Source organism: Enhydra lutris, unplaced genomic scaffold, assembly GCF_002288905.1.
Source record: "Enhydra lutris kenyoni isolate GAN:26980312 unplaced genomic scaffold, ASM228890v2 scaffoldscaffold68, whole genome shotgun sequence".
In the NCBI taxonomy this organism is placed as follows: domain Eukaryota; kingdom Metazoa; phylum Chordata; class Mammalia; order Carnivora; family Mustelidae; genus Enhydra; species Enhydra lutris.
The window spans coordinates 12587148-12615051 of record NW_019154152.1 but is presented as its reverse complement, the minus strand read 5'-3'; the positions used below and the strand labels follow the sequence as shown (position 1 = coordinate 12615051).

Genomic DNA, 27904 nt, shown 5'->3' with positions numbered 1-27904 from the left:
GCAGAGAAAACGTAATAATGTGCAGTTTTCTAGTAATCATTTTCATTTGAATCATATCTGGATTCTGTGACTGACTTTATTGCTAACAAATTGCACTTTAATTTCTCTCCAACAAGAAATTTTAAAGAGGAGATTAAAACAAGTAGTGATCCTTTTTCTTTTCCCTGAAGACTGAGTAATGCCTTTGGCATTTTAAGTGCCTATAAATTTTCCACAGAATATGGTGACTGACAGGGAAATGCTCTCTGATTAAATTGTCTTTGTAAATTGGTTTATTATAGATATTAGGCAATATTAAGCCATCATTCCACATAGTGGTCCATAATTTGTAGGAAAACTAGAATAATGTTACATCTTAAACTTATTTTAAAAAGAATCTTACATAAACTATTGGTTTGAGCTAGTGATATTCTTACTGTACATTTTTTCATATTAGCTCAACCAGAAGTGATATCTACTTAATTGCAATGGCAGAATTATAAGTTTGCATTCAGAGACCTTTTTTGGAGGTGGATTAGGGGCTATATGCAAGCTTTCTTTTCTTGAAGCTTTACTTTGGGTTGCTACTTGTTTAAAATAGTGTATGTTTATTATTGTGCATTGACAAGTTTTGCAGCTTTAAAATGTTTGTGCTTACTTTAACCAAAGCAAGTGAGACCTTATGTATTTTTCTTTAAAAATTGTGCACATGTGGTTAAAATATTAGTAAACTGTTCTCTGAAGCTGCTGTAAAAAATACTGAAGTATTCTACTTAGAATCTAGTGCTAGGAAAAACGGATTTTGTTACAAGTGATTCTGATGCATTAAACTAATGAACTTCAAGTTAAAGTGATCACAAACTGAATAAGCAATGCAAACAGAGTGGTGTTGAAAGCTGTTTAAAGGCTTCATAAAATTTCTGGATGTGTTGGGATTTATTGGCTGACCTACTTTTGGAGATGCTTTCTTTGTCATGCTGGGTATGTGTAAGTAATCAAAAAACCATTGTGGCAATGTGACACCATATTATCTGCCATAGCTGTCCTTAACATTTTAAAAATTTCCCCCCCACCCCCCCCTTACATCTGGTATGTTACACTCATTGATTATGTTCAAAAGTTTTAAACTACTATAAAAGGAACCTTGAGGACTTTAGTCTTCTTATTTGTTTATATCACTGACAGTTGTACTCAGATAAAATGGAGTTATATTGCAGGCACATTAAAAGTGGGTCCTAATGTGCCACCCCCTCCCCAACTTTTTGGGTTTTTTTTGTTTGTTTGTTTGGTTTTGGTTTTGGTTTATCACTTGGGGAGGCTTTGCAGTAACACTAATCTCTTTGTCCACCCTCCTATACCAGATGTTAACTCATTCCAGCAAACTACAAAATGGATTGATGATGTCAGAACAGAACGAGGAAGTGATGTTATCATCATGCTAGTAGGAAATAAAACAGATCTTGCTGACAAGAGGTATAGAGTGATTTTGTGTGTGTATCAGATGTTTGATTTCTTCATTAATCAGCTTGTTATTTTTATTACTGAAGAATTGTTTTGAAAGGAAACATGTTTAATTCTTAAGTTTATACCCTACTTTTCTTCAGTGTAAGAACCTGAAATATAAATGTAAACATTAACCTCAGTCCTCAAAGGAAAATTAGTTTTTTTGTTTTGTGGAAGCCCATGTGTAAATAGCTTTTGTGCACATGGGGGGAAAAAAGATTATTTACACATGAAGCTGGCAACTGTTTTGCATTTTTTAGGCCTCATAAACCTGAGCAGTGTTCTGTTAAAGAACAAAATGTTTTAAGAGCAAATCCTATCTTTAAAAATTATTCATAATGATTAAATGCACACTCTTTTGGTAGTCTTATAAATATTCATTATAATTCGGTGGTGTAGTTTTTCTTTTTTTAAATTGTATGGTTGAACCAGACTGTGTAGTTGAACTGAATAGCTTGATTGTGATACCTTAGTCAAATGAGCAAAGCCATATTCAAGTCACAGGATGCAAAATTAACATTCACTGTAGAACCCATGGCTTGAATATCTGCCTTCAGCATCCTAAGTAATCTACTGGATATTTTTTCTGGTTTAAATAGTCTTGACCATTTTACTTAATAGTAGAAGCTTTTACTATTTGCTGTTTCTTTATTCATGAGTTGGATATTGAAATTCGGGTACTGAACTTGCACTATTAATTAAAATGTTGCAAAGAAAATCCAGTATGTTCAAAGGCTTGTGGAAATGTTAAGCCCATTTTTTCCCATGGTACCTCATTTGGAATTGGCAGTAGAATGACAAAAAAGTCTTTCTTGATTTAAAAGTAAACTCAGAATATGAGCATCTTTCCTTTATGAAAATAATTATTTGGACATCAATTGGCATCATAAGTTTTCACTATTTTATTTATCTCCACTGTGAGAATTTGTAGATCATGTAGGTATATATTCTTCTGGTAGAGAGTCCCTGGTACTTTCATTTTTAAGTAGGAAAATTGTATATGTGAATTGTTTCCTGTTATAATAGCCAGAGTTATCTAAAAGGATGCATATAGCATCTGTTTTATTGTGGAATATTTCAGTTGAGTACACAATGCTAGAAACTTACCTAAATTACACTTAAAGTGATTTTTTTCTTCAAGATAATATTTGTCCATTGGTTAGGAATTACTGTGTTTCTCAGCAATTTTTGCCAGATCATCACCCTTTAATTTTAAAATGAATAAAAGATTTAAATGTTTGTTTAAAAAAGCATTAGAAGAAAAATTTTTTGGTAGTAGGTGGGTGGCTCTTTATAAGCCTGGCATGAAATCCTAAAGCCATAAAGAGAAAGCTTGGTTAAGTCTGAATATATAAATACAAAGATCATATTCACCTGTTAGATCAGTCGTTATTCAGAAGATTGATAAGGAACAGTATTTCAAGAATCTAAATAAACAAGAACTCTCATGTACTGAAAATATAACAAATAAATTTTTTAGAAAGATTTTATTTAGGTATTTGAGAGAGAGCAAGAGCACAAGTGAAAGGGGGTGGAGAGCAGAGGGAGAAGGAGAAGCAGACTCCCCACTGAGCAGGGAGCCTGACATGGGGCTCCATCCCAAGACCTGAGGATCATGACCTGAGCCAAGGGCAGATGCTTACCTGACTGAGCCACCCAGACACCCTGTAACTAATATAATTCAGGGATGAAACAGTTCAACAGTATCAGAATTTAAAATATTCATTGACTCGGGGCGCCTGGGTGGCTCAGTCACACATGCTATCATGTGTAGCATGATATCCTTTTTGTTAAAAAAAATAAGATGGTAGATATGTTTATATATTCTTTTGCTTAGAACAAATCTGCATAAGCATACATGGAATTTAACTCATTCTACATCTTTGGGAAGGGATTGGGATTATGGAGGACTTTACTGTTAATGATTGGTCTTCTAAAAAAATTACTTTGTAATCAGGAGAGAATGTTTTAATAAAAATGATTCAAAGTTAAATGTCTTTATCACATTGAGAATTATATTATTTTGGTAAAAACTTGGAGGAAATACCAGAGTATATCTATTTCAGCGTTTCAATATAAGCACCCCATTGTGTAGTACTTTCTATCCTTTGTAGCCAGTGATTCCCAAATGTTCTAAACCTGAGAATCAGTTGGTAAATATGGCTTCTTAGACCCTCTTTTAAGATTCTGGCTGTGAAGGGCCATGGTCAACTTTAAACATTTTAGGGTTTTATTTTTTTATTTTTATTTTTTCTTTAAAGATTTTATTTGTTTATTTGACAGAGAGAGATCACAAGTAGGCAGAGAGGCAGGCAGAGAGAAAGGGGGGGGGTGGGAGCAGGCTCCCTGCTGAGCAGAGATCCCAAAGTGGGGCTCGATTCCAGGACCCTGAGATCATGACCCGAGCTGAAGGCAGAGGCTTTAACCCACTGAGCCACCCAGGTGCCCCCATTTTAGGGTTTTATTTATTTTTTTTAAAGGTTTTTGTTTTGTTTTGTTTTGTTTTGTTTTAAGATTTTATTTATTTATTTGACAGAGAGAAATCACAAGTAGGCAGAGAGGCAGGCAGAGAGAGAGAGAGAGGGAAGCAGGCTCCCTGCTGAGCAGAGAGCCCGATGCGGGACTCGATCCCAGGACCCTGAGATCATGACCTGAGCCGAAGGCAGCGGCTTAACCCACTGAGCCACCCAGGCGCCCCCATTTTAGGGTTTTAAATCCTCTCTCTAGATGCTGTAATTCAGTTAGTTCAGTGTGGGACCCTTGAATCTATAATGAGTCTTCCTAGGTGATTCTGACAAAATCAAACCATAGTTGGGACCATTGCTGTAGCTAACCTTCAGCCATTTTATCAGGGTGACTACTAGTTCTAAAACTAGGAAGAATTTCTGTCTGGAATCATTTATGTGTAGGATAATCATTCACTTACAATAATCATTCAGAAATATTTATTGAGTATCATTTATGTTTCAGAGGATGCTACTCTAGGATAGAATGGTGAACAAAAAAAGACAAGTCTCCAAGGAACTTTTATTTTATTTTATTTTATTTATTTATTTGACGGAGATCACAGGTAGAGAGAGAGAGAGAGAGAGGGAAGCAGGCTCCCCGCTGAGCAGAGATCCTGATGCGGGCTCGATCCCAGGACCCTGAGATCGTGACCTGAGCTGAAGGCAGAGGCTTTAACCCACTGAGCCACCCAGGCGCCCCTCCAAGGAACTTTTATTTCAGAGAATGAACCAGACAATAAATAAATAATAATAATAATAATAATAATTTTAAAAATACGTAGTACTTTCTATAATGATACATGTTAAGAGTAAAAAATAAAGCAGAAAAAAGAAATTTGAAATGCCAAGTGTGAGTTTGAAATATTAAATGGGAGAGCAATGGAAAACTTCATTGAGAAGATGACTGATGCCTTTCGAGTACTAAGGAAGGAAGGGAGTCACTATGCAGATATCTAGAGGAGGAAAAGGTTCTAAGCTCGTGGCCCAGAAAATGCAAAATCCCTGAGTTGGGAATATGCTTCGTTTTTTTTGATGAACAGCTTGGAGTCCTATATAGGTGGTAAAGCGAATGATGGAAAGTGTAGGAGGTGATGAGGTTTAAAAAAAAAAAAAGATCATAAAGGCCAGATCAAGTGGGGCAAAGTGGGGCAAAGACTCTAAATGAGATCGGAAGATTTGAGTAGAAGAGTAACTTTTCACAGATCAGTGTTTGCTTGTTGAAAATACGTAAGAGTAGAAGTAAGGAGGGTAATCTAGACTGTAATCCAAGCAAGAAATGATGATGACTTGGACCAGGATAGTGGCAGCTTATGTGGTGATCAGTGGTCAAGTTCAGATATATTTTGAAGATGAAACTGTCAAGATACATTCATGTAATGAATATAATGCATAATGATTGCCAGAATATGCAGTGAGGGAGAAGTTGAAGTCAAAATGACACTTAGATTCTTAGCCTAAGTAATTGTCATTAACTGAGATAGGGAGAGACTACATAAAGAGATGGTTTGGGATGGTATATCATGACTTCAGTTTTGGTCATTTTCTTTTCTTTTATTATTACCTTTTCAAAAGATTTTATTTATTTGAAAGAATGAGAGAGACAGCATGTTAGCTCATGAGGCGGGGGGAAGGGGCAGAGGGAGACGCAGATTGCCTGCTGAGCAGGGAGCCTGATGTGGGACTGGATCCTGGGACTCCAGGATCATGACCTGAGCCAAAGGCAGCTGCCCAGCCAAGTCTTGGTCATTTTAAATTTAGAATTGCTAGGGGATGCCTGGGTGGCTCAGTTGTTTAAACGTCTCATTCCTGATTTAGGTTCAGGTCATAATCTTAGGGTTGTGAGATGGAGCCCGGCTTTGGGCCCAGAGCTGGGCATGGAGCCTGCTTAAGATTCTCTCACTCCCCCCTCCCTCCCTCCCTTCCCCCCCCTCATAAATTCATTCATTCATTCATTCATTCAGACTTGATATTAGATATCCTAACATCTAATTAGGTGTCAGGTAGACAATTGGATATTGGAGTCTGGAGTTCAGAGTAGCTGTCCAGGCTAGATATGTAAGTTTGAAAATAATCAGCATGTAGATGGTATTTAAAGCCACAAGACTGTATGAGATCACCAAAGGAGAGATTGTAAATAGAGACAAGGTCCAAGGAGTAAATTTTAGGGCAGGTTCCTGGGATCAAGCTGAGTGTCTGGCTCCCTGCTCTGTAGGAAGCCTACTTTTCCCTCTCCCACTTCCCCTGTTTGTGTTTCTTCTCTCATGGTCTCTCTCTGTCAGGTAAATAGATAAAATCTTAAATTAATTAATTAACCAATTAATTAATTCTGTAGGTATATTTAGGGCTAAAGATCTGCAGATTGTTAACTTATTTTCAAATGTGTGTTTTTTAAAGTGTATATACACATGCAAATACATAGAGAATGAGGATAAAACAAGCAGATGTAGCAAAACATTAACACTTGGATTGTATAAGAGAATATTGTGATGTTCTCTTTGCTTAGAATATTCATTTTCTTCTTTCCTGACTTTTCCAGAGAGTGGAGAATTTCTAGAGTAGTATCTTCTTATAAATAAGAAGATAGTGGAATCTAGTGCAGACGTGTAAGTCTGGGGAGTAAGGACAGTTTCCTCCATAGTAGCAGGACTAGAGGTAGAATATAAGGATACACATGTAGATCAGTGGATAGATTTGGTGAGAGCTTGTGGAAATTCTCTTGTATTGCTTTGGTTTTCTGTATTGTAGGAAGCAAGGTTTGTCAGCTGATATTTTAGATCCATTTAATTAGAATATTTGCATATTTATTAAACACCTGTGTGGGGGCACCTGGGTGGCTCAGTGGGTTAAGCCTCTGCCTTCGGCTCAGGTCATGATCCCAGGATCTTGGGATGGAGTCCCACATCGGGCTCTCTACTCAGCAGGGAGCCTGCTTCCCTCTCTCTCTCTCTCTGCCTGCCTCTCTGCCTACTTGTGATCTCTGTCTGTCAAATAAATAAAATCTTAAAACAAACAAACAAACAAACAAACCTGTGTGCCCGCTAGGCACTAGGAATACCAAAATAAGTGACATAATGTTTCACTTGAAGAGTGTATTACAGTTTGAGAGACACTGCTAATTATCATGCGTTACCAAAAGCCCTATAAAATGTATCAAGAGACTTTAACATACATGTCTTTTGACTCACTTATTCCACTTAGAGAAATCCACAAAATCCATCCTGAAGAAATGACCCACAGTGCACAAAATATTATGTCAAGATGTTTATAGTAGCATTTTCACAGTAGTATAAAATTTGGAAAAAACATTTTTAACAATTTGGGAGTGGTTATGTAAATTATAGTAGCAGATTGACAAATTGGTCATGAAAAATTATTTTACCTGAAGTTTTTAATCATAAGGCTAAATTATTATGATCTAATATGAACAGAAAATAGCCAGATACTAAGTTTTTAAAAACAAAAAAATTGGGATGCCTGGGTGGCTCAGTTGGTTAAGCCACTGCCTTCAGCTCAGGTCATGATCCTGGAGTTCTGGGATTGAGTCCCACATCAGGCTCCCAGCTCCTTGGGGAGTCTGCTTCTCCCTTCTCATGCTCTCTCTCCCTCTCTCAAATAAATAAATAAAATCTTAAAAAAAAAAAATTATAGGATGAGCCCTGCCAAGTAAAAGCAAATCACTAAAAAAATTCCTCTTTAAAAAATTGTTTAGTTACATATAACATATACACTGAAGTGCACAAATTTTAAGTGTACTGCAGCTTAATGAATCTTCAAACTAGTCTCACCTGATAACCAGCACCCCGTCAAGAAAAGTTCTTTTCAGAATCTTGTTTATCATCTTTATAATATCAGATTTGCAAAAAGAAGAATTTATCTTTAAAATTTTTTTTACAGGCAAGTATCAATTGAGGAAGGAGAAAGGAAAGCCAAAGAGCTGAATGTTATGTTTATTGAAACAAGTGCAAAAGCAGGTTACAATGTTAAACAGGTAAGTGATCTTGGAGTATTGGGTTGAGGTTATCAAATTGAAAAACTATTATGAAATAATTGTGTGAGTATCCCTGCTATAAGATTTTCTTCTAGTTGGCAACAGCAGGTCTCACGAACTAGCAACATATTACCCAGTGAAAAAATACAAATGTGGCATAGATTTTGGAAAAGGAGAAAAGGGTTGACAAACTTAAGATTGTGTACAGGACAACTATTTTCATTATGATTGCAAGGTTGTAAACTTACCCTACCCTCACTACATCCCTACTGGATTGTTTTAAGGTAAATTTAAAAAAAATTTTTTTTCTATTTTTAAGGGTTTAATGATAAAAGAAAGCAAGTATTTGCTGTTGGAAGTGATATTTTGGTTGTAGTTGTGAAAGTATATTCTGGTTACTTCATCCTTAGTAACCTGCTATTATTCTAACAATGTTTATAAAGGAATGTTTTGGGGGAGCTGGAAAATGGGGGGGGCACCTCACATTATCAAACCGTTTTCTACAAGATAGAGTAGTGGTCCCAGATTTATAGGAATTTCAAACCAATAAGTAGTTTTTTCATTTCTAAGTGATCAATAGAAGGTTAAAATAAAATCGTTTAACCCGAATAAGTTGACTTTTATGAAAAATTCTTTATATTGTTTTCGCTTTCTTTCCCATATCTCGTTGCCTTGAAATAATGTAAGTAACTTCGTACTGTCACTGATTCCCTCCCTGTAGTATATGGTTTCATGCCTCTAAATCTTTGTTCATGCTGTTGTTCTCTTTGCTTAGAATACTCACTTTCTCCTTTCCTGACTGATACTTACTCATCCTTTCAAGTTTCAGTTTAGATGTTAGTTCTTCAAAGAAATTTTTGTTAACATTCTCTACCATACCATACCTGTAGGCTATTTTATTTACCAATAATAAATGGTACTTTTCTTTGTTTTCTCGGACCCCTGACCCTTGTGAAACCATTGTCCTGGAACTTACCACATTATGTTGGAAATATTTCTCCCATCAAAATTATATATTCCCAGGACCTACAATGTCTGTGGAATTTAGAAAATGATAAGTAAATGAACTCATGAACTCATAGGAACCACAGATAGTTAAAAAACTTGAGTAACAGAAGTGTTAGCACAATTATTATCACCGTTCAAGGACAAAGCAGTGGGTAACTTCATCTAGCTTTCATCTAATAATGACATTTTGATATGGATATGAATGAACTAGTTGCATATTATATGTCAAATTATGGCCTTCTGAGACGTTTTTCAGTCTGGATTAATGTCTAAACTATGGCCCCCTACATCTGACTCTGAGTAGTCTCACAGGTTCGGAAGTCTCAGATCATCAGCATACAGTGGTCACTAGTGATACCTAGTATCTTCATGACATTTAATTGCTTCTAAGTTAAGATAACTCTTGGGATGTTGAGAAAATGAGATTTGGCATTCATTTGCTATATTTTATAAACACATATAATTTTTTTTAACAGCTTTATTGAAGCATAATTTCCATACCACAAAATTCACTTGTTTTAAATATACAACTCAGGAGATTTTTTTAGTAGATGTAAAGCATTGTGCAACCATTACCACAATCTGATTTTAAAACTTTTTTAGCAGTAGGCACATAATTTTTTCTAAAAGCCCTGACCCATACAAATAGATAACAGCAAGCCAGTGATAATGAAGAGGGAATTCTTTTAAATTAGCCCTACCTTGAATTCAAAACCTATTTGCTATTTTATTATTTTATTTTTCTTTATTTAGATGATATGTCTGAACATGTGATTTTTGGTGAAGTTCCTAATTCTGTTGGGACTTGATTTTATTATCTTTTAAATATTAATATGATCAAAATTACTGTTTTCAATTTTTGGAATAGAGCTGCCTTTTAATTTTTTTTGTAGCTTCTTTCTTAACTCACAAAAACCATTACTTTCTACTTTATAGGGAGTACGATAGTATATTAGAATTTATTTCAATATTTATAGAGCTTCGCTTTGTCATCTTATGTAATTTTGTTAAGAAAGAAATCCTGAGGGCACCTAGATGCTTCAGTTGGTTAAGCATCTGCCTTCAGCTCAAGTCATGAAGCCAAGGTCCTGGGATTGAGTCTCACATCAGGCTCCCTGCTCAGCAGAGAGTCTGCTTCTCCCTCTCTCTGCCCCTCCCCTTGCTCATGCTTTCTTTCTCTCTCAAATAAGTAAATAAAACCTTACCTCCCCCCCAAAAAAGACAAAAATTCTGGACACACGGCCTCTTCCCCCTATCAATTGAGAGAATGAAACCAAGAAAAGAATTTAAATCTTATGTTAATAAGTACATTTAAATAATAGGTTAAAATCTCCCCCTTTGTCAGTGATTAATCTTATGGAATATATTTCTATCATGTGGGAAAATTACTGACTGATTTTAAATATTAGCTAAGAAACACACCACATTACTTATGGGTTGGCTATTCCTTGAATTTGTGGGGTTTTTTGTTTTTGTTTTTGTTTTTGTTTTTGTTTTTTTAAAGATTTCATTTATTTATTTGACACACAGAGAGAGATCACAAGTACACAGAGAGGCAGGCAGAGAGAGGGGGGGGGAAGCAGGCCCCCTGCTGAGCAGAGAGCCCAATGCGGGGCCTGATCCCAGGACCCTGAGATCATGACCTGAGCAGAAGGCAGAGGCTTTAACCCACTGAGCCACCCAGGCACCCCTGTGTTTTTTGTTTGTTTTTTAATTAAAAAAATTTTTTTTGAGTTTGTTTTTATAAAGGAGCTTAAAAACTAAACAAATAGGGTATCATTTAAAAAATTATTTAAGTGACTAGAAATGGAAGAAAATTTTTTTTTCTTTTAGTTGCACTATAAATCACCCCAGCATTAAGGGAAAACAACAACAACAACAAACAAAACCATTCCCTTTGCTATCACTTGATATATTAGGTATATGGAAAAACTAAAATTTTCCTAAATGAAATCTAAATCAAATCTACAAAATAAACACTGTCCAGTTCCTAACTCTGGACAGTGTACCATGTGTGGTTTGAGTTCAGTGCTTATTTTGCAAATCTAATGTTTATCATGCCATTGGAAACTTTGGCAGTGGGGGGGAAATTGGTGACAGAAGTTTTTCCTAAGACAGGTATTTTTGAAACTCATACAGCTTACTTACTGTTGAGATTAGGAATGTGTTTTTCCTCCATCCTATCTCTGGTAGAAAATATAGTACCTGATATCCAAACAAAGGTAAGAAAGGACAGAGGTTTTTAGAATGGCAGATGTCCCCAGGAAGATCTCCTAGGATTAGAGAATTGCTTAATGATTTTTTTGTTGTTGTTGTTGTTTTTTTAAAAGATTTTATTTATTTATTTGACAGACAGAGATCACAAGTAGGCAGAGAGGCAGGCAGAGAGAGAGGAGGAAGCAGGCTTCCTGCTGAGCAGAGAGCCCAATGTGGGGCTCGATCCCAGGACCCTGAGATCATGACCTGAGCCAAAGGCAGAGGCTTTAACCCACTGAGCCACCAAGGTGCCCCGAGAATTGCTTAATGATTTTAAACTTTAATGTGCATAATAGTTACCTAGAACTTATATAAAATAATGGGTTCCTGGGGCACTGCTTCTGGATAATGATTCAGTAAGGCTTAGGTTAGTACCCTGAAAATCTACATTTTTATTTTTTTATTTTTCTTATTTTTTAAAAGATTTAATTTATTTATTTGACAGAGAGAGAGAGATCACAAGTAGGCAGAGAGGCAGGCAGAGAAAGAGGAGGAAGCAAACTCCCTGCTGAGCAGAGGGCCTCGATCCCAAGACCCTGAGACCATGACCTGAGCTGAAGGCAGAAGCTTAACCCACTGAGCCACCCAGGTGCCCTGAAAATCTACATTTTTAATAAGAATCTCAGGATTTCTTATGCAAACTATACTCTGTAAAAAGACCTGGTAAGCCACGGATATGATTGAGCAAGTATGTCAAATCTGTTCAGTTTGATAATTATTCGGATATGTATTAATTCTCTAATCCCTGCTAGATACCAAAGAGAGACTCCTACATTTAAGAGGCTCAGTCTTAGGTAGAATCCAAATTTGTACATGAGGAATTAAATATTACATATTCCAGTGCCAAAATATGTCTTCACAAGGGGCGCCTGGGTGGTTCAGTTGGTTGGGTGTCCATCTCCCATTATGATCCTGGGATCTTGGGATTGAGCCACATGTCGGGCTCCCTGTTGAGCAAGGATTCTGCTTCTCCCTCTCCCTCTCCCTCTGCTCTTCCCTCTGCTTGTGTGCTCTCTTTCTTATCTCTCTGTCAAAAATGTTTTGTTTTTTTAAAGATACCTACTTTTGTTAATTCTGCTATATAAAGGCCCTTTTGTCTGTTGCTTGCCTGCTGCCATAGCTTATTAACTGATACCTGCCTTAAATCTTACCCCACTTTAGATTACCCTCTACTCCGCTGTCATTGATTATTTTAAAATGCAGATTTAGGGGCGCCTGGGTGGCTCAGAGGGTTAAGCCTCTGCCTTCAGCTCAGGCCATGGTCTCAGGGTCCTGGGATCAAGTCCCAGATCAGGCTCTCTGCTCAGCAGGAAGTCTGCTTCTCCCTCTCTTTCTGCCTGCCTCTCTGCCTACTTGTCAAATAAATAAATCTATCTGTGTCAAATAAATAAATAAAATATTTTTTTTAAATGGCAGATTTAATCAGGTTACTTGTGAATTTTTTTTTTTTTTAAAGATTTTATTTATTTATTTGAGAGAGAGACAGTGAGAGAGAGCATGAGAGGGGAGAAAGTCAGGGGGAGAAGCAGACTCTCCAAGGAGCAGGGAGCCCGATGTGGGACTCAATCCCAGGACTCTGGGATCATGACATGAGCTGAAGGCAGTCGCTTAACCAACTGAGCCACCCAGGCACCCTAGGTTACTTGTGAATTTTATGCTGAATTTTAAACCAAGTCCTTAGTATGCTATGCCCTGCTGCTCAAAGTCTTGATCTTCAGCCACTGTACACTACACAGTGTACTACACTGCTTAAAGTCCCCCAGGTTTACTGTGTTCCCATATTTCCACTGTGTTACTGTCCCTCTTCCAAAATACTGTTTCTTCTCTGTTATTTGTAATTAAAAACTTGGTTCAAACATAATCAAGTGTAGATCAAATGCCTTTCCTAGTTATTGAAGTAGCACCCCTTCTTTCTTTTAATATAGAAATTTTTTTGTTACTTCTGCCTCCTATCATACTGAACTCATTAATGTTTATTGAATGGAAGAATAATGTGCTGTATTTTTTGAGCAGATACTTAGAGCTGCCATGTTATGCTGTAAGAAAAAAATCTGTTTAATGAGGTTGACTTGGTCTTAAGAATTTTCCAAGACATGGGACGCCTGGTGGCTCAGTGGGTTAAGCTGCTGCCTTCAGCTCAGGCGTGATCCCAGGGTCCTGGGATCGAGTCCTGCATCGGGCTCCTTGCTTGGCAGGGAGCGGGCTCCTTGCTTGGCAGGGAGCCTGCTCCTCTCTCTGCCTCTGCCTGCCACTCTGTCTACTTGTGCTTGCTCTCTCTCTCTCTCTCTCTGACAAATAATAAATAAAATCTTTTAAAAATAAAAAAAATTAAAAAAAAAAAAAGAATTTTCCAAGACATGGAACAAGCTTAGAGAATCTAGGTTACATGAGGTATTATACTTCTGTATTTTCACTGCAATTTAGATGTGGATACTCCTGCCCCTTGAGTTTCTTTGAATTCAGCTAAACATACATTGAACTTTTTTTCCCATTAATTATTGGGGTAAACATTTACATACAGTGAAATGTACACATCTTAAGTTTACATTTAGATGAATTTTGATAAATGTTGATGTAGATGTAAGGACTACATCAGTGAAGATATAGAAATAATTTCCAAATAATTGGGGCATTTCTAGCTCTCTTATTGTTACAGCTTCTGATTTAATTCTGTTGTGGTCATAGACTATACCATGTAACATTTTAGTCATTCATAATTTATGGAGATTTGTGTTATGGCCTAGCATATGGTCTGTCTTAGTGAATAAGACATAAGACATAACTGGAAAATAACGTTTTTGTATAGTTGTCAGGTATAATATTTTATAAGTATCAGTTATATCAAGACAGTTGATAGCATTGTTCATAACTTACATAGTCTTACTAATTTTTTGTCTGTAGTCCTGTCAATTACTGAGAAGGGAGGTATTCAGATTTACAGCAACATTTGTATTTGCCTGTTTTGCCATTTAGTTCTGTCAGCTTTACTTCCTATTTGGAAATTCTGTTATTGAGTGCATATGTAATTAGGATTATTAGTGTTTTCCTAATGCATTGTTTTTTTGTGTGTTTTGTTCTGTTTTGTTTTTAGCGTTAAGAAAAGTTCTTTTTTTTTCTAATAATACTCCTTGTCTCCAAGTCTTTATCTGATCTTAATATAGCCATACCAGTTCTCTTATTGGTTATTGTTTGCATGGTATATCTTTTTCCTTGTAAAGTAGGTCACTGTTGGATTGGCATTTAGTTGGATCTCACTGTTTTTTAAAATCCAGTCTAAAAAATCTCTGCTAAAAAAAATAAAAAGCAAAAAATAAGTAAAAATGCTTTCTATTTGGAATGTTTGGGGTTTTTTTTTAGATTTAATGTAATTATTAATGCAGTTGGGTTCATATCTGTCATTTGCTTTTTGTTATCTGCTTGTCATTTTTAAAAGTTTAATCAAATATTTTTTTTAAAGATTTTATTTATTTATTTGACAGACAGAGATCACAAGTAGACAGAGAGAGAGGAAGGGAAGCAGGCTCCTTGCTGAGCAGAGAGCCCAATGCGGGGCTCGATCCCAGGACCCTGAGACCATGACCTGAGCCACCCAGGCGCCCCAGTTTAATCAAATATTTTTATATTGTATTTTAACTCCTCTTTTTAGCTAAACCTCATAACTTGTTAGTGGTTGCTCGACAGATTAAACTAGAGTTAATATATTATTTCATCCTTTGTACCTGTGCACTTTTGCTTTGTGTTATTGTTGTCACATACTTTGTATTTACATACATTGTGAATCCTCTAATAGATATTTTAATTTTTGCTTTAAACAGTAATTAAGAGAAGGAAAAGGACAGCTTTTCCTGTTTACCCATATATTTACCATTTCCAGTGCTCTTCATTTCTTCTTACAGATAGGCATTTCATCTGGTATTATTTCCCTTTAGCCTAAATAACTTTATTGTTTCTTATTGGCATCTCCTAGTGATGAATTTGCCCAGCTTTCATGTAGCCCAAAAGAACATTTGAAGAATAATTTTTGAAGAATGTTTTTGTTTTTGAATTTGTGGCTGACAGATATTTTTCTTCCAATACTGTAAAGATACACTTCATTGTCTTCTGGCTTCCATTGTTTCTAGTGAGAAGTGAGCTCTAATTTGTATGTTCTCTGTATGTAATATGTTCTCTTTATTTTTTTTTTTTAAGATTTTATTTATTTATTTGACAGAGATCACAAGTAGGCAGAGAGGTAGGCGGGGGGGGGGGGGGGGGTGGTGGAGCAGGCTCCCCGTTGAGCAGAGAGCCTGATGCGGGGCTCGATCCCAGGACTCTGGGATCATGACCTGAGCTGAAGGCAGAGGCTTTAAGCCACTGAGCCACCCACGCACCCCTATAATGTGTTATCTTAAAGTATTTTTCCTTTCTCATTTTCTTTTTTCCTCTTCTTCTGGAATTCCAATGGCACATCTTTTAAATGGCTTGATATTGTCCTACTAGTCCCCGAAGCTTTGCCTATTATATTTTATCCTTTCTGTACTCTTTTTAAGATTGGATAATATTACTGATGTGTCTTCAGGTTCAGTAGCCCTTTTCTCCTATATCCAAACTGCTATTAAGTCCATCCAGTGAATTTATCATTTCAGATACTGTACTCAGTCCTAGATTTTTCCTTTATTTCTTTAAGTTTCTGTTTCTGTGTTGGAGTACCTCATCTCATCATTGTGGAATTGTTACCTTCAAGTTCTTGAACATATTGATAAAATTGTTGTCTACTAATCCAACATCTGAGTCATCTCTGAGTCTGTTTCTATTGGCTGTTTTTCTCTTGCCACCAGGTAAATTTTCCTGTTTCTTCGTGTGTCTAGTCATTTTTGGTTGTATGCTCAGCATTGTCTACAATACATAGAGTCTCTGGTTTCTGTTATTGTTCTCTGCAGAATGCTGAGTTTTATTATGGCAGGTTGTTATATTGCTGGCTGATCACCTTGAATTTGTGGAGTCTTGATGTTATGTTTTGTTTGGGTGGATTTGTAGGAAGCCTGAGGTATCTATCAAACTTTTCTGACTTGGTTTGATTCAGACTCTAAAGTATTTTAAAATGTATCCCTGGAGCAGATAGTAACTAAAATTTCTGCTCATTTCTTCCAGCCTTCTAGCTATTGCTTTCAGATGGGCTTCTTGCAGTCTCTCCTACATATGTACCATTCAAGAGTCACCTCAGATTTGCAGGAAATTTATGTGTAGAATTTAGGGTTCCTCCTTTTGGCTTCCTCCTTAGTTATTTCCTTCCTCAATCCAGCCACACTAGCAGTCCACTGACACTGCAAAACTTAAACACTCTAGTTTTCTGCGTGACTTCTGGCCACCTCATATTGCACAGGCTAAGAATGGCTCTTGGGAACACCTGTATAAACATGGATCTCACCCAATGAATGTGGGTTCCCTTCTTCCCAGGGTTGAATTCTCCCTAATGTTGCTCTTGAGAGCCTTCGAAAAATTGTTTTTTTAGTTTTCCAGAGTTAATAATTGCCATCTTCAAGAGTGTTAGTCCTATACAAGTTAGTCTGCAATTACCCAAACTGGAGGTGATATTAAACTTATGGGGGGTAGGGGCGCCTGGGTGGCTCAGTTGGTTAAGAAACGGACTCTTGATTTCGGCTTAGGTCGTGATCTCAGGGTTGTGAGATTGAGCCCTATGTCTGGCTCCTTGCTCACTGGGGAGTACTGGAGATCTCTCTCCCTCTCCTTCTGCCCCACCCCTCTGTGTGCACGAGCCCTCTTTCTCTTTCTCACTTTCAGGTAAATAAATATTATCTTTAAAAAAATTAAACTTGGGGCGCCTGGGTGGCTCAGTGGGTTAAAGCCTCTGCCTTCGGCTCAGGTCATGATTCCAGGGTCCTGGGATTGAGCCCCGCATCGGGCTCTCTGCTCCGCGGGGAGCCTGCTTCTTCCCGTCTCTCTCTCTGCCTGCCTCTCTGCCTACCTGTGATCTCTGTCTGTTAAATAAATAAATAAAATCTTAAAAAAAAATAAATAAACTTATGGGAGGTAAAACTTAAAATATCTGATAAATGTAACAACTGAGACTATTTAGCATGTACATAGGTTTTTCTGTATGTTATTTATCATCAAAATAAGTGGATTTTTTACTTAAATTATATAGTCAATAAGTAATACATATTAACAGAAATTACTGTGAAGAAATAATCACAGACCCCTTCTGAGATTTTTGTTGTAGGTCAGTCACAATTCAGAAATGGTACTGGTATTTAGAAATTTACCAGGTAAATTTTACAGTCCAGTCACTGTCTTGAAAAACATTGGGAATCACAATCTTACATGCCTGTTAAAGTAAGCATTGTGTGTGTTTGTTCAGCCGTATGTTTGCAAAGCACAATTACTTCTGATGATTGTGCATTGTACTAATTTTATTTGAGAAAATCATCATGTGCTTTCACTGGAAATTACATGGTAGTCTTTTTGGATAGATGTGTTTATTTGTATTAAAGGTACCATCTAGTTGTATTTTCCACATATAGAGATGTTTTCTAGCTTTCTGCTAATTTGCCAATTGGATTCCTTCTCCCTACTACCTTGTATACTGGAGTATAATACACATAATAAAAGCTGAAAATGGACTTCCTCTATTATTCTGTGTACTTTTTAAACAATTCTAGGAGAAATTTCATTAATGATGCATCATTAATGTCTGACTGTGGTTCAGGTGATTGGGCCTTAATGCCTAAAATTTTGGCTTAAAATAAAACAAATTTATTCCTGACCAATACTGCTAATTTTTCTTATTTAAAAATGTTCTGTGCTTCACCCCTCTGCTCTTTAACCTTGTATAAGCACTTAACTCTAAAACCCTGTTTATGTCTTTAAAAATATTGTTATAGTTTTTTTTTTAAATAAAAGTACTATGAGGGCTAGAACTATAATAAATAATAATACCTAGCATGATCATTTATGTTATATAGGATATTTAAGTAATATTTTTCATTACATTCAATATTTCATAGAAAAATAGCTTATGCAGGCACCTTGGTGGCTCAGTTGGTTAAGTATCTAACCCTTGGTCAAACCCTATGTTGGGCTCTGTACTTACCAGGGAATCTGCTTGAGGAGTCTCTCCTTCTTTCTCTACCCCTCCCGCATTCTTTCTCTGAAATAAATCTTTTTAAAAAAATAGCCTGTTGCTTCTCGGCCTTTTGGCTAAGATCAAGTGTAAAAGAAAATAGCCTGTGGTAAATATTTTAACCCTTATTTTTCTGCTTTTAAAAATGCAGTAATACTGCTTTCTTTTGTGAGAGTGGTATAGTGTTTAAATTGCTGAAGGAAATGGTAATGAAAAGGTAATTAGTTAAGACTTCCCTTGACTTTTCATCTGAGAATTAACACATTCTTTTAGTGAAGTATTAAGTATGTGGGTGTCACCTTTCTTATTATATTCTCTAATTTTACAGTACTGGCAAATGGGAAAAGAAGAGAAACACTTCTTGATCTTTAACTTCTAAAATTATCAGTGCTTGTCAGAAGAAAAAGATTTGTTTGAAAGAAAATTAGTGATAGCTGATGTATATCAGTACTAACAGATCAATGAAAGCTTACATATAGTGGGGTTGTGCACACATGCATGTGCGTGTAAATTGTGTTACACCTGCTGAGAAGCATATGTACTTAAAGCATTGGTAGGAGTAGTGACTTTTCTATACCGTTATATCCTATGTCTGCCGTAGTTCTTGGCTCATAATAGGTCTTCATCTTATACTTTTATCCTGTACCTTAATTCACATGTGTCAATTACCTACAGTCTTATAGACCATTGTAATTCCTTTGAAGAATTTAAAGTTATGTAAAATATGATTCTTAATTTCTTTTTTTTTTTAGGTTTTTTTGTTTTTTTTTTTTTAGGATTTTATTTATTTGACAGTCAGAGATCACAAGTAGGCAGAGAGAGACAGAGAGAGAGTGGAAGGGAAGCAGGCTCCCCACTGAGCAGAGAGCCCGATACGGGGCTTGATCCCAGGACCCTGGGATCATGACCTGAGCCGAAGGCAGAGGCTTTAACCCACTGAGCCACCCAGGTGCCCCTGATTCTTAATTTCTAAAAAGCTTATGATACAGTTGAGAAAAGTGACATTCTCATGAAAATTATGTAGTAAAGGGTAGGTAATACATGATAAATGCTTAGCCAATACTGCAGAGACAGTAAGATCCACAGAAATTATTGAAATGTAAAATCAGTGTTGTCACAAGGAGGTATATTTGTTGAAGAAATGAATAAGATTACATATAGATAGGATGATCAAGGGAGGCCCTGTCTTAGTCATATGTGATTCCTAATGAAGCAGAAGCCTCTCTTAGCGTATCATTGGCTTTTAAGAAATGGATTTTCCTCTAATGATTATTTAAAACATCTTAATCCCCTAGGGTCTTTTCCTTCCTGTCTTACATACATTTCTGTAAGGATAGAACTTTACTTTTTGTAAAGCTTTTACTTGGCTCATTTTAGGATGTCCTGGGTTGAGTTTATAAGCTAGTGGCATTGATTCCTTTAATCTAATTGAAATATTTTTTTTTTAAAGATTTTATTTATTTATTTGTCAGAGAGAGAGAGGGAGAGAGAGCGAGCACAGGCAGACAGAATGGCAGGCAGAGGCAGAGGGAGAAGCAGGCTCCCTGACGAGCAAGGAGCCCGACGTGGGACTCGATCCCAGGACGCTGGGATCATGACCCGAGCCGAAGGCAGCTGCTTAACCAACTGAGCCACCCAGGCGTCCCCATCTAATTGAAATATTTTGAGGGAACACCAAGTTTTTCAAATACACTGGTTAAAACTACAGATAAAATTTTTAAGTACTAGAAAATGGATTAAGTTTTTCTGTTTGTGATTTATATGGGTAATAGTATTTCACAAAGCAAATTCCTCTTACTCAGGATTGTTAGCTGTTTCTTCACACAGGCCTTTCCACAATGCTTTTCCATATAGACAAAACTTCCATTTATACTAAACCGTATAAGGCAGTAGAAAAAAAGAACACTTTGAAATCTCAGGTCTGCTAGGCTATAAAATGAGGATATTAATATCTTCCTCACACGTTACTATGAGGATTAAAATGAGAAAATGTGAAGATTCTGACAAAGTAAGCACTCAGTATTAGCTTTTTTGATTACTTCACACTCTTACAAATTAGTGTTACAGCATAGGTCTTTAACCATGGCTGCATATTAGAATCATCTAGAGATCTTTCAGTGAAACACTAAGGGCCCCACCCCAAGTTAGTTAAATCTTTGTGGGTGGGCCCCAAGCATCTGGTTTTGTTTGCTTTTAGTTGATGCATGGTAGGATTAAGAACCACTGGTATAGAAGGAAGGACTTTACATATAACCATTCAAGGAAACTTTCCTAAAATACTTGTTTCTGACTACTTTCAAAGGTGAAAAAAAGTTGAACTTCACAAGTGTAGCCCCCTTTTTATTAGAATCTAAGGATTAGGGAAATTAATATCCTTGAGGTCACAAAGCTGTAATAGTGGAGTACTTAGTACTACAGTTTCTTGATTGTAATTTGGAATTTTATACTCTTTCTAGAAACACGTTAAATACTGTGTTATATTCTGAGACTAGGTAGACAGATAAGAATATTACAGTACCATCTCTGAAAGACTTCTTTAATTATGTACTTTTTTTAAAGCATTAAAACTTATAAACCATGTTGTTACATTTTTAAGCTAGCCTATAATAAACTTTGATATCCTTAAGAGCTGAAAAGATTGTGTGTTTTGAACTTTTAAATAGCTTAATAAATATTTCATGTCAGAGTCAAACTATGAGATCTTGGGGAAGATTTCTATATATTCCTAAGAAGGAACATTTCAGTTCTGCTCTAGTATTTTCTGAAGGTCTTTCTGACTGACCGGTTTTAAATAGCTTCAGAGCAGAGTGTTACACCTCTTGGCATTTGTTACAGTCCTAGAATTCACTCCAGAATTTCAAAATGTTTGGAAAAAGTTTCTGTTCCCCTAGCCCACAGGACCATGAGTTATTATATGAATAGTCTTTAGTAGAAATAGAGCTACTGTTTACTACAGACTTTGTATATAACAGATCAGTTCTAAGCAGTTTACCTAATGATCTCCCTTAAATTTTCACAGTAATCAGGTCAGTTAAGTAGACTGTTATTTTAAGCCCATTTTACAGATGAGAAAACTGAGGAACATAAAGTTCCTCACCACCTAAGTGGCCTGCCCAGAATATAAACTTTGTACTTCACCTTTTAGTTTTTAGCTTTTTGCCATTCTGTCCTGTCTGTAAAGCACTTTCAATATGTGATTTGTAGATCTTTGTAGCCATAGTAAAAGAACTAGAATCACTGATAAAAGTCCTAATGCAAACTGTTGTTTTTAATGCCTTCTTTTGTCCATAGGACAAAGTTTGTATCCTTTACAGGTCTTTCTTCATCTGGCCTTTAATATAGAGAGCTTCTTTATAATCCTGTTACATATTCTGTGCTCTAGCCAGTCTGGACTACCTAAACATTCTTGAATATACCTTGTGCTTTTCTCTGACCGCGCTTTGGGCATTTGATTGTCTAGCAGTGACAAATGTGGCATACATTTGGGATGGGATACAAGGGCACTGTGCATCCCAGAAATTGACTCTATAATAGTGATACTTAGTCTTGGCCTCAGTAATTTTTTTTTTTTTAAAGATTTTATTTATTTGACAGACAGAGATCACAATTAGGCAGAGAGGCAGGCAGAGAGAGAGAAGGAGGAAGCAGGCTCCCCGCTGAGCAGAGAGCCCGATGCGGGGCTCAATCCCAGGACTCCGGGATCATGACCTGAGCCTAAGGCAGAGGCTTTAACCCACTGAGCCACCCAGGCGCCCCCTCAGTAATTTTTTTTTAAAGATTTTATTTATTTATTTGATAGAGATCACAAGTAGGCAGAGAGGCAGGCAGAGAGCGAGGAAGGGAAGCAGACTCTCTGCCGAGCAGAGAGCCTGATGCGGGGCTCAATCCCAGGACCCTGAGATCATGATCTGAGCCGAAGGCAAAGGCTTTAACCCACTGAGCCACCCAGGCGCCCCTTGGCCTCAGTAATTTTAACACTTAGCCATCTAACCATAATGTATAGTCAACACATTTCTGATTTTAGTAGTTTCAAGAACAGGGAAAAGAATATTGAGGCTAGTGACTAACTTTGACACACCTCTAAAATGCCACTAAACCTTATAGAACCAAAACAGTTACACTTTTTCTCAAATCTTCCGTAATCCTGCCCCACCAGGCAATTCCTACAGATAAACATTTGCTCCTGTTCTATATTCCTTTCCCTGAACAGATTATGTAGAGTTCTAGTCTTTCATCTCTGATCCTCTATTGTTTCTATTCCTTCTCATTTTTAACTCAGCAACATATATGAAGCACTCAAGTTCCAAGAACTTTTTGCATAGTATGTTTTTCAGCCACGTGAAATTTTGTTTTTAGAGATTTTATTTATTTATTTGACAGAGAGAGAGAGAACACACAAGCAGGGAGAGGGAGAAGCAGGCACTCCATTGAGCCGGGAGCCTGATATGGGGCTCAGTCCCAGGACCCTGGAATTGAAACCTGAGCCAAAGGCCGACGCTTAACAACTGACCCACCTAGGTGCCCGCCAAGTGAAATTTTTAAACTGCCTTTAAATCCCAGCTGAAATGTCACCACCTAAAGAATATTTTCCAGTGTCCTAAGAAGGGCCTTCTTATATCTGTGTTCTTATATCATTTTGTATTTCCTTGGTTTCTGGCACTTGCCACACTGTAACGTAACAAATTGTTTGCATCTGTCTCTCTTACCAGACTGTGAGCTCCCTTGAATTATAAAGCTACATTTTATTCAATTCTCTGTCCCTAGAGAACCTGAGACAATGACTCAAACAAGCAGGTATTTAGTACAAGGGAGTTACATCACACGTGCATTTAACTTTCAGGAATTTTATACTGCATGCCAAAAAGAGAAATGATTGAAATAATCAGCCAGTTTCACCTGCCATTCTACCCAGTGAGTATATACCTAGTATTGGACACATAATAGGGGGTATGAGTCTTGTTCCTTCAGTTTCTGTTGCCACATGCCTCTCAAAGTGACCGTGTTGTCAGGCTTGAGTGTGATTCTCCTTTTGAAGATATTTTTCATAAATCATACCTCAGAAACAAGCCCATCACTTCCACTGGTACTTTTTCTGTTGATGGAGGAAAAGCCATCTGTGTTGGATTTGAGAGATGGTGTGTTGGTCTCCAACATAATGCTTTCCCTATTCACGGTAATTTTGACTAGACTGACTTTCACTGTATACTCACTGACTTTAGAAACTGTTTATAAAAGATAGGAATGCCACTTACAGTTTTCCTAAATGAGCAATCTTCTGTCTTTACTTTGAGTTGTTAAGAGTATGTTTTTATGACTCAAATGACATTTTTGCTGTTTCTTAGCTGTTTGTTCATGTCTGATCTCACCAGTTGGAAAATAAGGATCATATCTTTATACCTTTCTGTATATGGCATACAACCTATAGTACTTACTTACAAAATAAATAGACATTTTTACATGCTTTCATTATGCTAAGGTCTAAGTGAGAAATAACCCAGAAGCTCTTTTAACTTACCCATCCCAGTGGTCATCCACTTTCACTTGATACCATTTGCTAAATTTCCCCTTCCAATTACCACATTTCTTTTTTCCACAGCTCTTCCGACGTGTTGCAGCGGCTTTGCCTGGAATGGAAAGCACACAGGATAGAAGCAGAGAAGACAGTATCCTTTTTGTTTCGTCAGATAATTTTATTATAAACTAGTCTTTAGAGCTCCATTTGGTTAGCTAAGGAATATTATGCTATTGCCTTTTACAGCCGGGAATTAATGGCTTAGGAGCGTAGAAGCTCCAGGGTTTTCTGTGGCAAAAAGATCTGGTGATTCAGGTGTACCCTTTGCAGCCTGCTGTTCACTACAGTTAATCAATGAGAAAGTGTGTGTTTGTTTATGTGCTTGATTTTTAATGAACAGGAAACTTAGAATCCTAGCCCTCTGCCTTTAATTTTGAGTCCTGCTGGCTCTGGGCTTTTTCCCTACAATATATATTTTATTTTCCTCCCTTGCTTTTTCTAACATTCAAGCTTTCTGCTTGGCATAGGCAGGAAATAACTCAGTCTGGTTTATCGTGGCCTCTGTTTTCATAGTGAAGTACATCTAATAATAGTTATTTTAAAGGATTTTTAATTTTAATATTTTAATTGTTTTATATTTACCTTTAGTGTTTTTCCATATGCATTTTTTAAAAGATTTTATTTATTTACTCTTCAGAGAGAGAGAGAGAGAGGGAGCACAAGCAGGCAGAGGCAGAGAGAGAAACAGGCTTCCCACTGAGCAAGGAGTCCAATGTGGGACTCGATCCCAGGACTTTGGGATTATGACCTGAGCTGAAGGCAGCAGCTTAACCAACTGAGCCACCCAGGTGTCCCTCCATATGCATTTTTATTAAGCCATAGAAGTCATAGCATTTTGTGTTCAGCTTTCCCCACTGCTAAATGTTTCTGTTTTCTAAGCCTTTATTACTTTTTTTTTTTTTTAAGATCTTATTTATTTATTTGACAGAGATCACAAGTAGAGAGAGGGGGAAGCAGGCTCCCCGCTGAGCAGAGAGCCCGATGCGGGGCTCGATCCCAGGACCCTGGGACCATGACCTGAGCTGAAAGCAGAGGCTTTAACCCACTGAGCCACCCAGGCGCCCTGCCTTAATTACTTTTAATAGGATAATATGTTCTACAGAGTTGAAGTCCCATCATTTATTAAATTCTCTTCCTTTGCTAGAATTCTTTTATAGGCTGTTTTCAGATTTTCATTATAGATAATCCCATGAGGAGCATCATCTTTTACATGGTTTCTTGCTCCTGTAAGTTCCTTAGAACAGATTCCCGTGAATAGGGCTTAACCTTATTCTGACCCTGTTGCATCTAGTAGATACAGGCAAGTTTATTTCATTTGAGCACCTCATACAGTGAACTAGCTATATAGGAAATAATGGCTGTATCTACTCTATAGCCAATAGGAATGGAAGGGGCTTGCAAGAGTTGTCAGTGTTCAGCCGAGTTAGAATTGTACTTTCCCATTTATAGCTCCTTAACTTTTGTTTCAGTGATTGACATAAAACTGGAAAAGCCTCAGGAGCAACCAGTCAGTGAAGGAGGCTGCTCCTGCTAATCCCCCGTGGCATCTTTAACTTTTCTCCAGAAGCTCACTGCTTTGGCCCCCTTACTCTTTCATTGACTGCAGTGTGAATATTGGCTTGAACCTTTTCCCTTCAGTAATAACGTATTGCAATTCATCATTGCTGCCTGTCTCGTGGAGATGATCTATTAGCTTCACAAGCACAAAAAAGTTCAGTGTCTTCATTATTTATATTTTACAAAAAGCCAAATGATTACAACATATTCCAGTGATAACTTTAAAAATTAGATACATTTTCTCAACTTTTTTTTTCCTTTTCAATGTTAATGATAATGTACTTCAAAATGATGGAAATTTCAACAGTATGTGGTTTGGTTAAGGAGCAGTTGTTCATAGTAGCACTTGCCTACCAACTTGATCTCTTTCTGCTTTTCTCACCTCTCCCTTACTATATTCCCTGTTCTTACTCTCTATCAAAACAAATGAGGTATGACAAAGCAGCAATCAGACCAAGCCCATTGGATCCTTCAAATTTAGCGATACCACTTGTTCTAGGCTTGGACCAAGATGTCCAAAAATATTATTGAGCAGTGATATAAATTACTTAGACTTTATTTGAGGTCAAAACTCAGCTATCATGAGTAGGCAGTGCTTGGATAAGACGGGTTCTGTTGCATCTTCAAAATGAGTCCTAATGAATACACTGAGTACTTAACAAGTCAAGTGAACATAAAATGTGTTTCAGACCAAAACAGATGACCCTTTCACATGTTAGTCTCTGGGAGAGAAGGGTAACACTACTTCAGAACATGTTTTTAATACTGAATTCTTCCAGTGAACTATTTCTCCCAGGATTTTAAAAATTGTCAAGATAAAGTTATTCTCTTTGTTTAAAAAGGGGGGGAGAAGAAAAGAAAACTTTTGTAAGCAATAGATTTCTCTGGGGTTTTCTTTCTTTCTTTCTTTCTTTTTTTTTTTTTCCAAAAAATGCTATGCAGTCAAGGCGCTATAGGAATCAAATTCCTTTAAGAAGAACCAGTGGAAGAATTTAAACTTGGCACCTTGATCAGAACTATAATAACCAGTAAAAGCAATGATATCTAAAGTTTACCAACAAAAGAATCCTCAACAAAATAATAAATACTATACTTTGCTCAGGACATTTGAGGTCAGATTGAAAATAGAAACAGTTTTCTTATAAGCCCCTAGAGGCAGATCTGGATAAGCATACATAGAAGAGGGAAAGGAGAGAATGGAAATAAAACTCAATATTATGCAGATTTATGCCTTATTTTTTAACTTTTTTTTTTTAATGTTGGGTCTTTCAGGCTGATTTTGCTTTTTATTAGGTCTGTGTAGTTTGGTTAATTAACCAGTGATTTAGTTTTATATTTAAGCTACAGTTAATCTTTTTTCTTTGGTGATATTTATTTCTTTGCCTTTTTTTTTTTTTAACTACTTTCAATTTTTAGATGTTTTGTCCAGTCTGTTTAGAGCTTCATTACCATGGCAATATATATTTCCCTTAAAACACTGTAAAGAAATATACTAGGAGTGCACCATTTTAATCTTTACTAGTTATTGTGAGATTGCTGTGTAAGTTAATAAACACATTTGTAAATACATTGTTTGCAGGAAGAATATTTCTGAGTTACAGCTCAGGAAAAGCCTGCTGAATTTACGTTGTAAGCATTACTTAACACAGTATAAGGATGAAAAGACAACAAAATTCATACTTCTTCATCCCCTCATTGCAACAAAACCCTTAACTGGGAGAATCTTATTCCCCTCTCTTTCCTCTTCCTTCTCCAATTCCCACTTATTGTCACCTTATAATATTCAGAGAGCACTTGGATTATGGGTCTGAATAGAGAAATGCTTTCAGATAATCATTAGCCCACATACCAGTAACTTATACTAAAAGATGGGATGGAGTTGTAAAGTGCTTTTATATAATACAATATTATTGTTAAAGGCAAGGGTTGACTCTTCTGTTTTATTTTGACATGGCATGTCCTGAAATAAATATCAATTCAATATGGCAGATGGGTCATATTCTTTATTTGGAAGAAGTTGTGATTTCTGACATGGGAGTGATTGTCTTCCTACACTGTAGTGTATGACTCTTTTTATGTATCTTTAAAACAGTAACCAGTTATGCTGCTTTTTAATATTGGTCCTTTTATTTGGCTAGGGGTTCTTCAACTGAAGCAGTGAAGTGTGTTCATAGTCCAGATTTTTTTTTAATAAACAATTTTGCTGCCAAAAATATATAAATAAAACACAAACAAAAACAATTATTGACTTGGTTTTCTATTCCTGCCAAGGTAGTAAATTAGCATGAGTTTCCTACTTCCTCCTTAGAACTGTAAAGGGAACTTGAAATCCAGAAAAATAACAAAACAACAATAAGAAGAAACCCATGGGGTTTCAGCTATTGAGAGTAAGAGAGTGGCTACAACTTGAAAGA

The 27904-nt window shown here is 36.7% G+C and overlaps 1 protein-coding gene across 1 annotated transcript in view; it reads left to right on the top strand.

Annotated features, from left to right (window-relative positions):
• LOC111159339 (RAB6A, member RAS oncogene family) overlaps positions 1-27476 on the top strand; it is a 93747-nt gene extending 66271 nt beyond the window's left edge. The window contains exons 4-7 of the mRNA XM_022521736.1: positions 1306-1452; positions 7884-7977; positions 23958-24024; positions 25403-27476. Of these exons, the coding sequence (XP_022377444.1) occupies positions 1306-1452; positions 7884-7977; positions 23958-24024; positions 25403-25467 (373 nt within the window). The 3' untranslated portion in view covers positions 25468-27476. The remainder of the gene's footprint in view (positions 1-1305; positions 1453-7883; positions 7978-23957; positions 24025-25402) is intronic.
• The last annotated feature ends 428 nt before the right edge of the window (positions 27477-27904 follow it).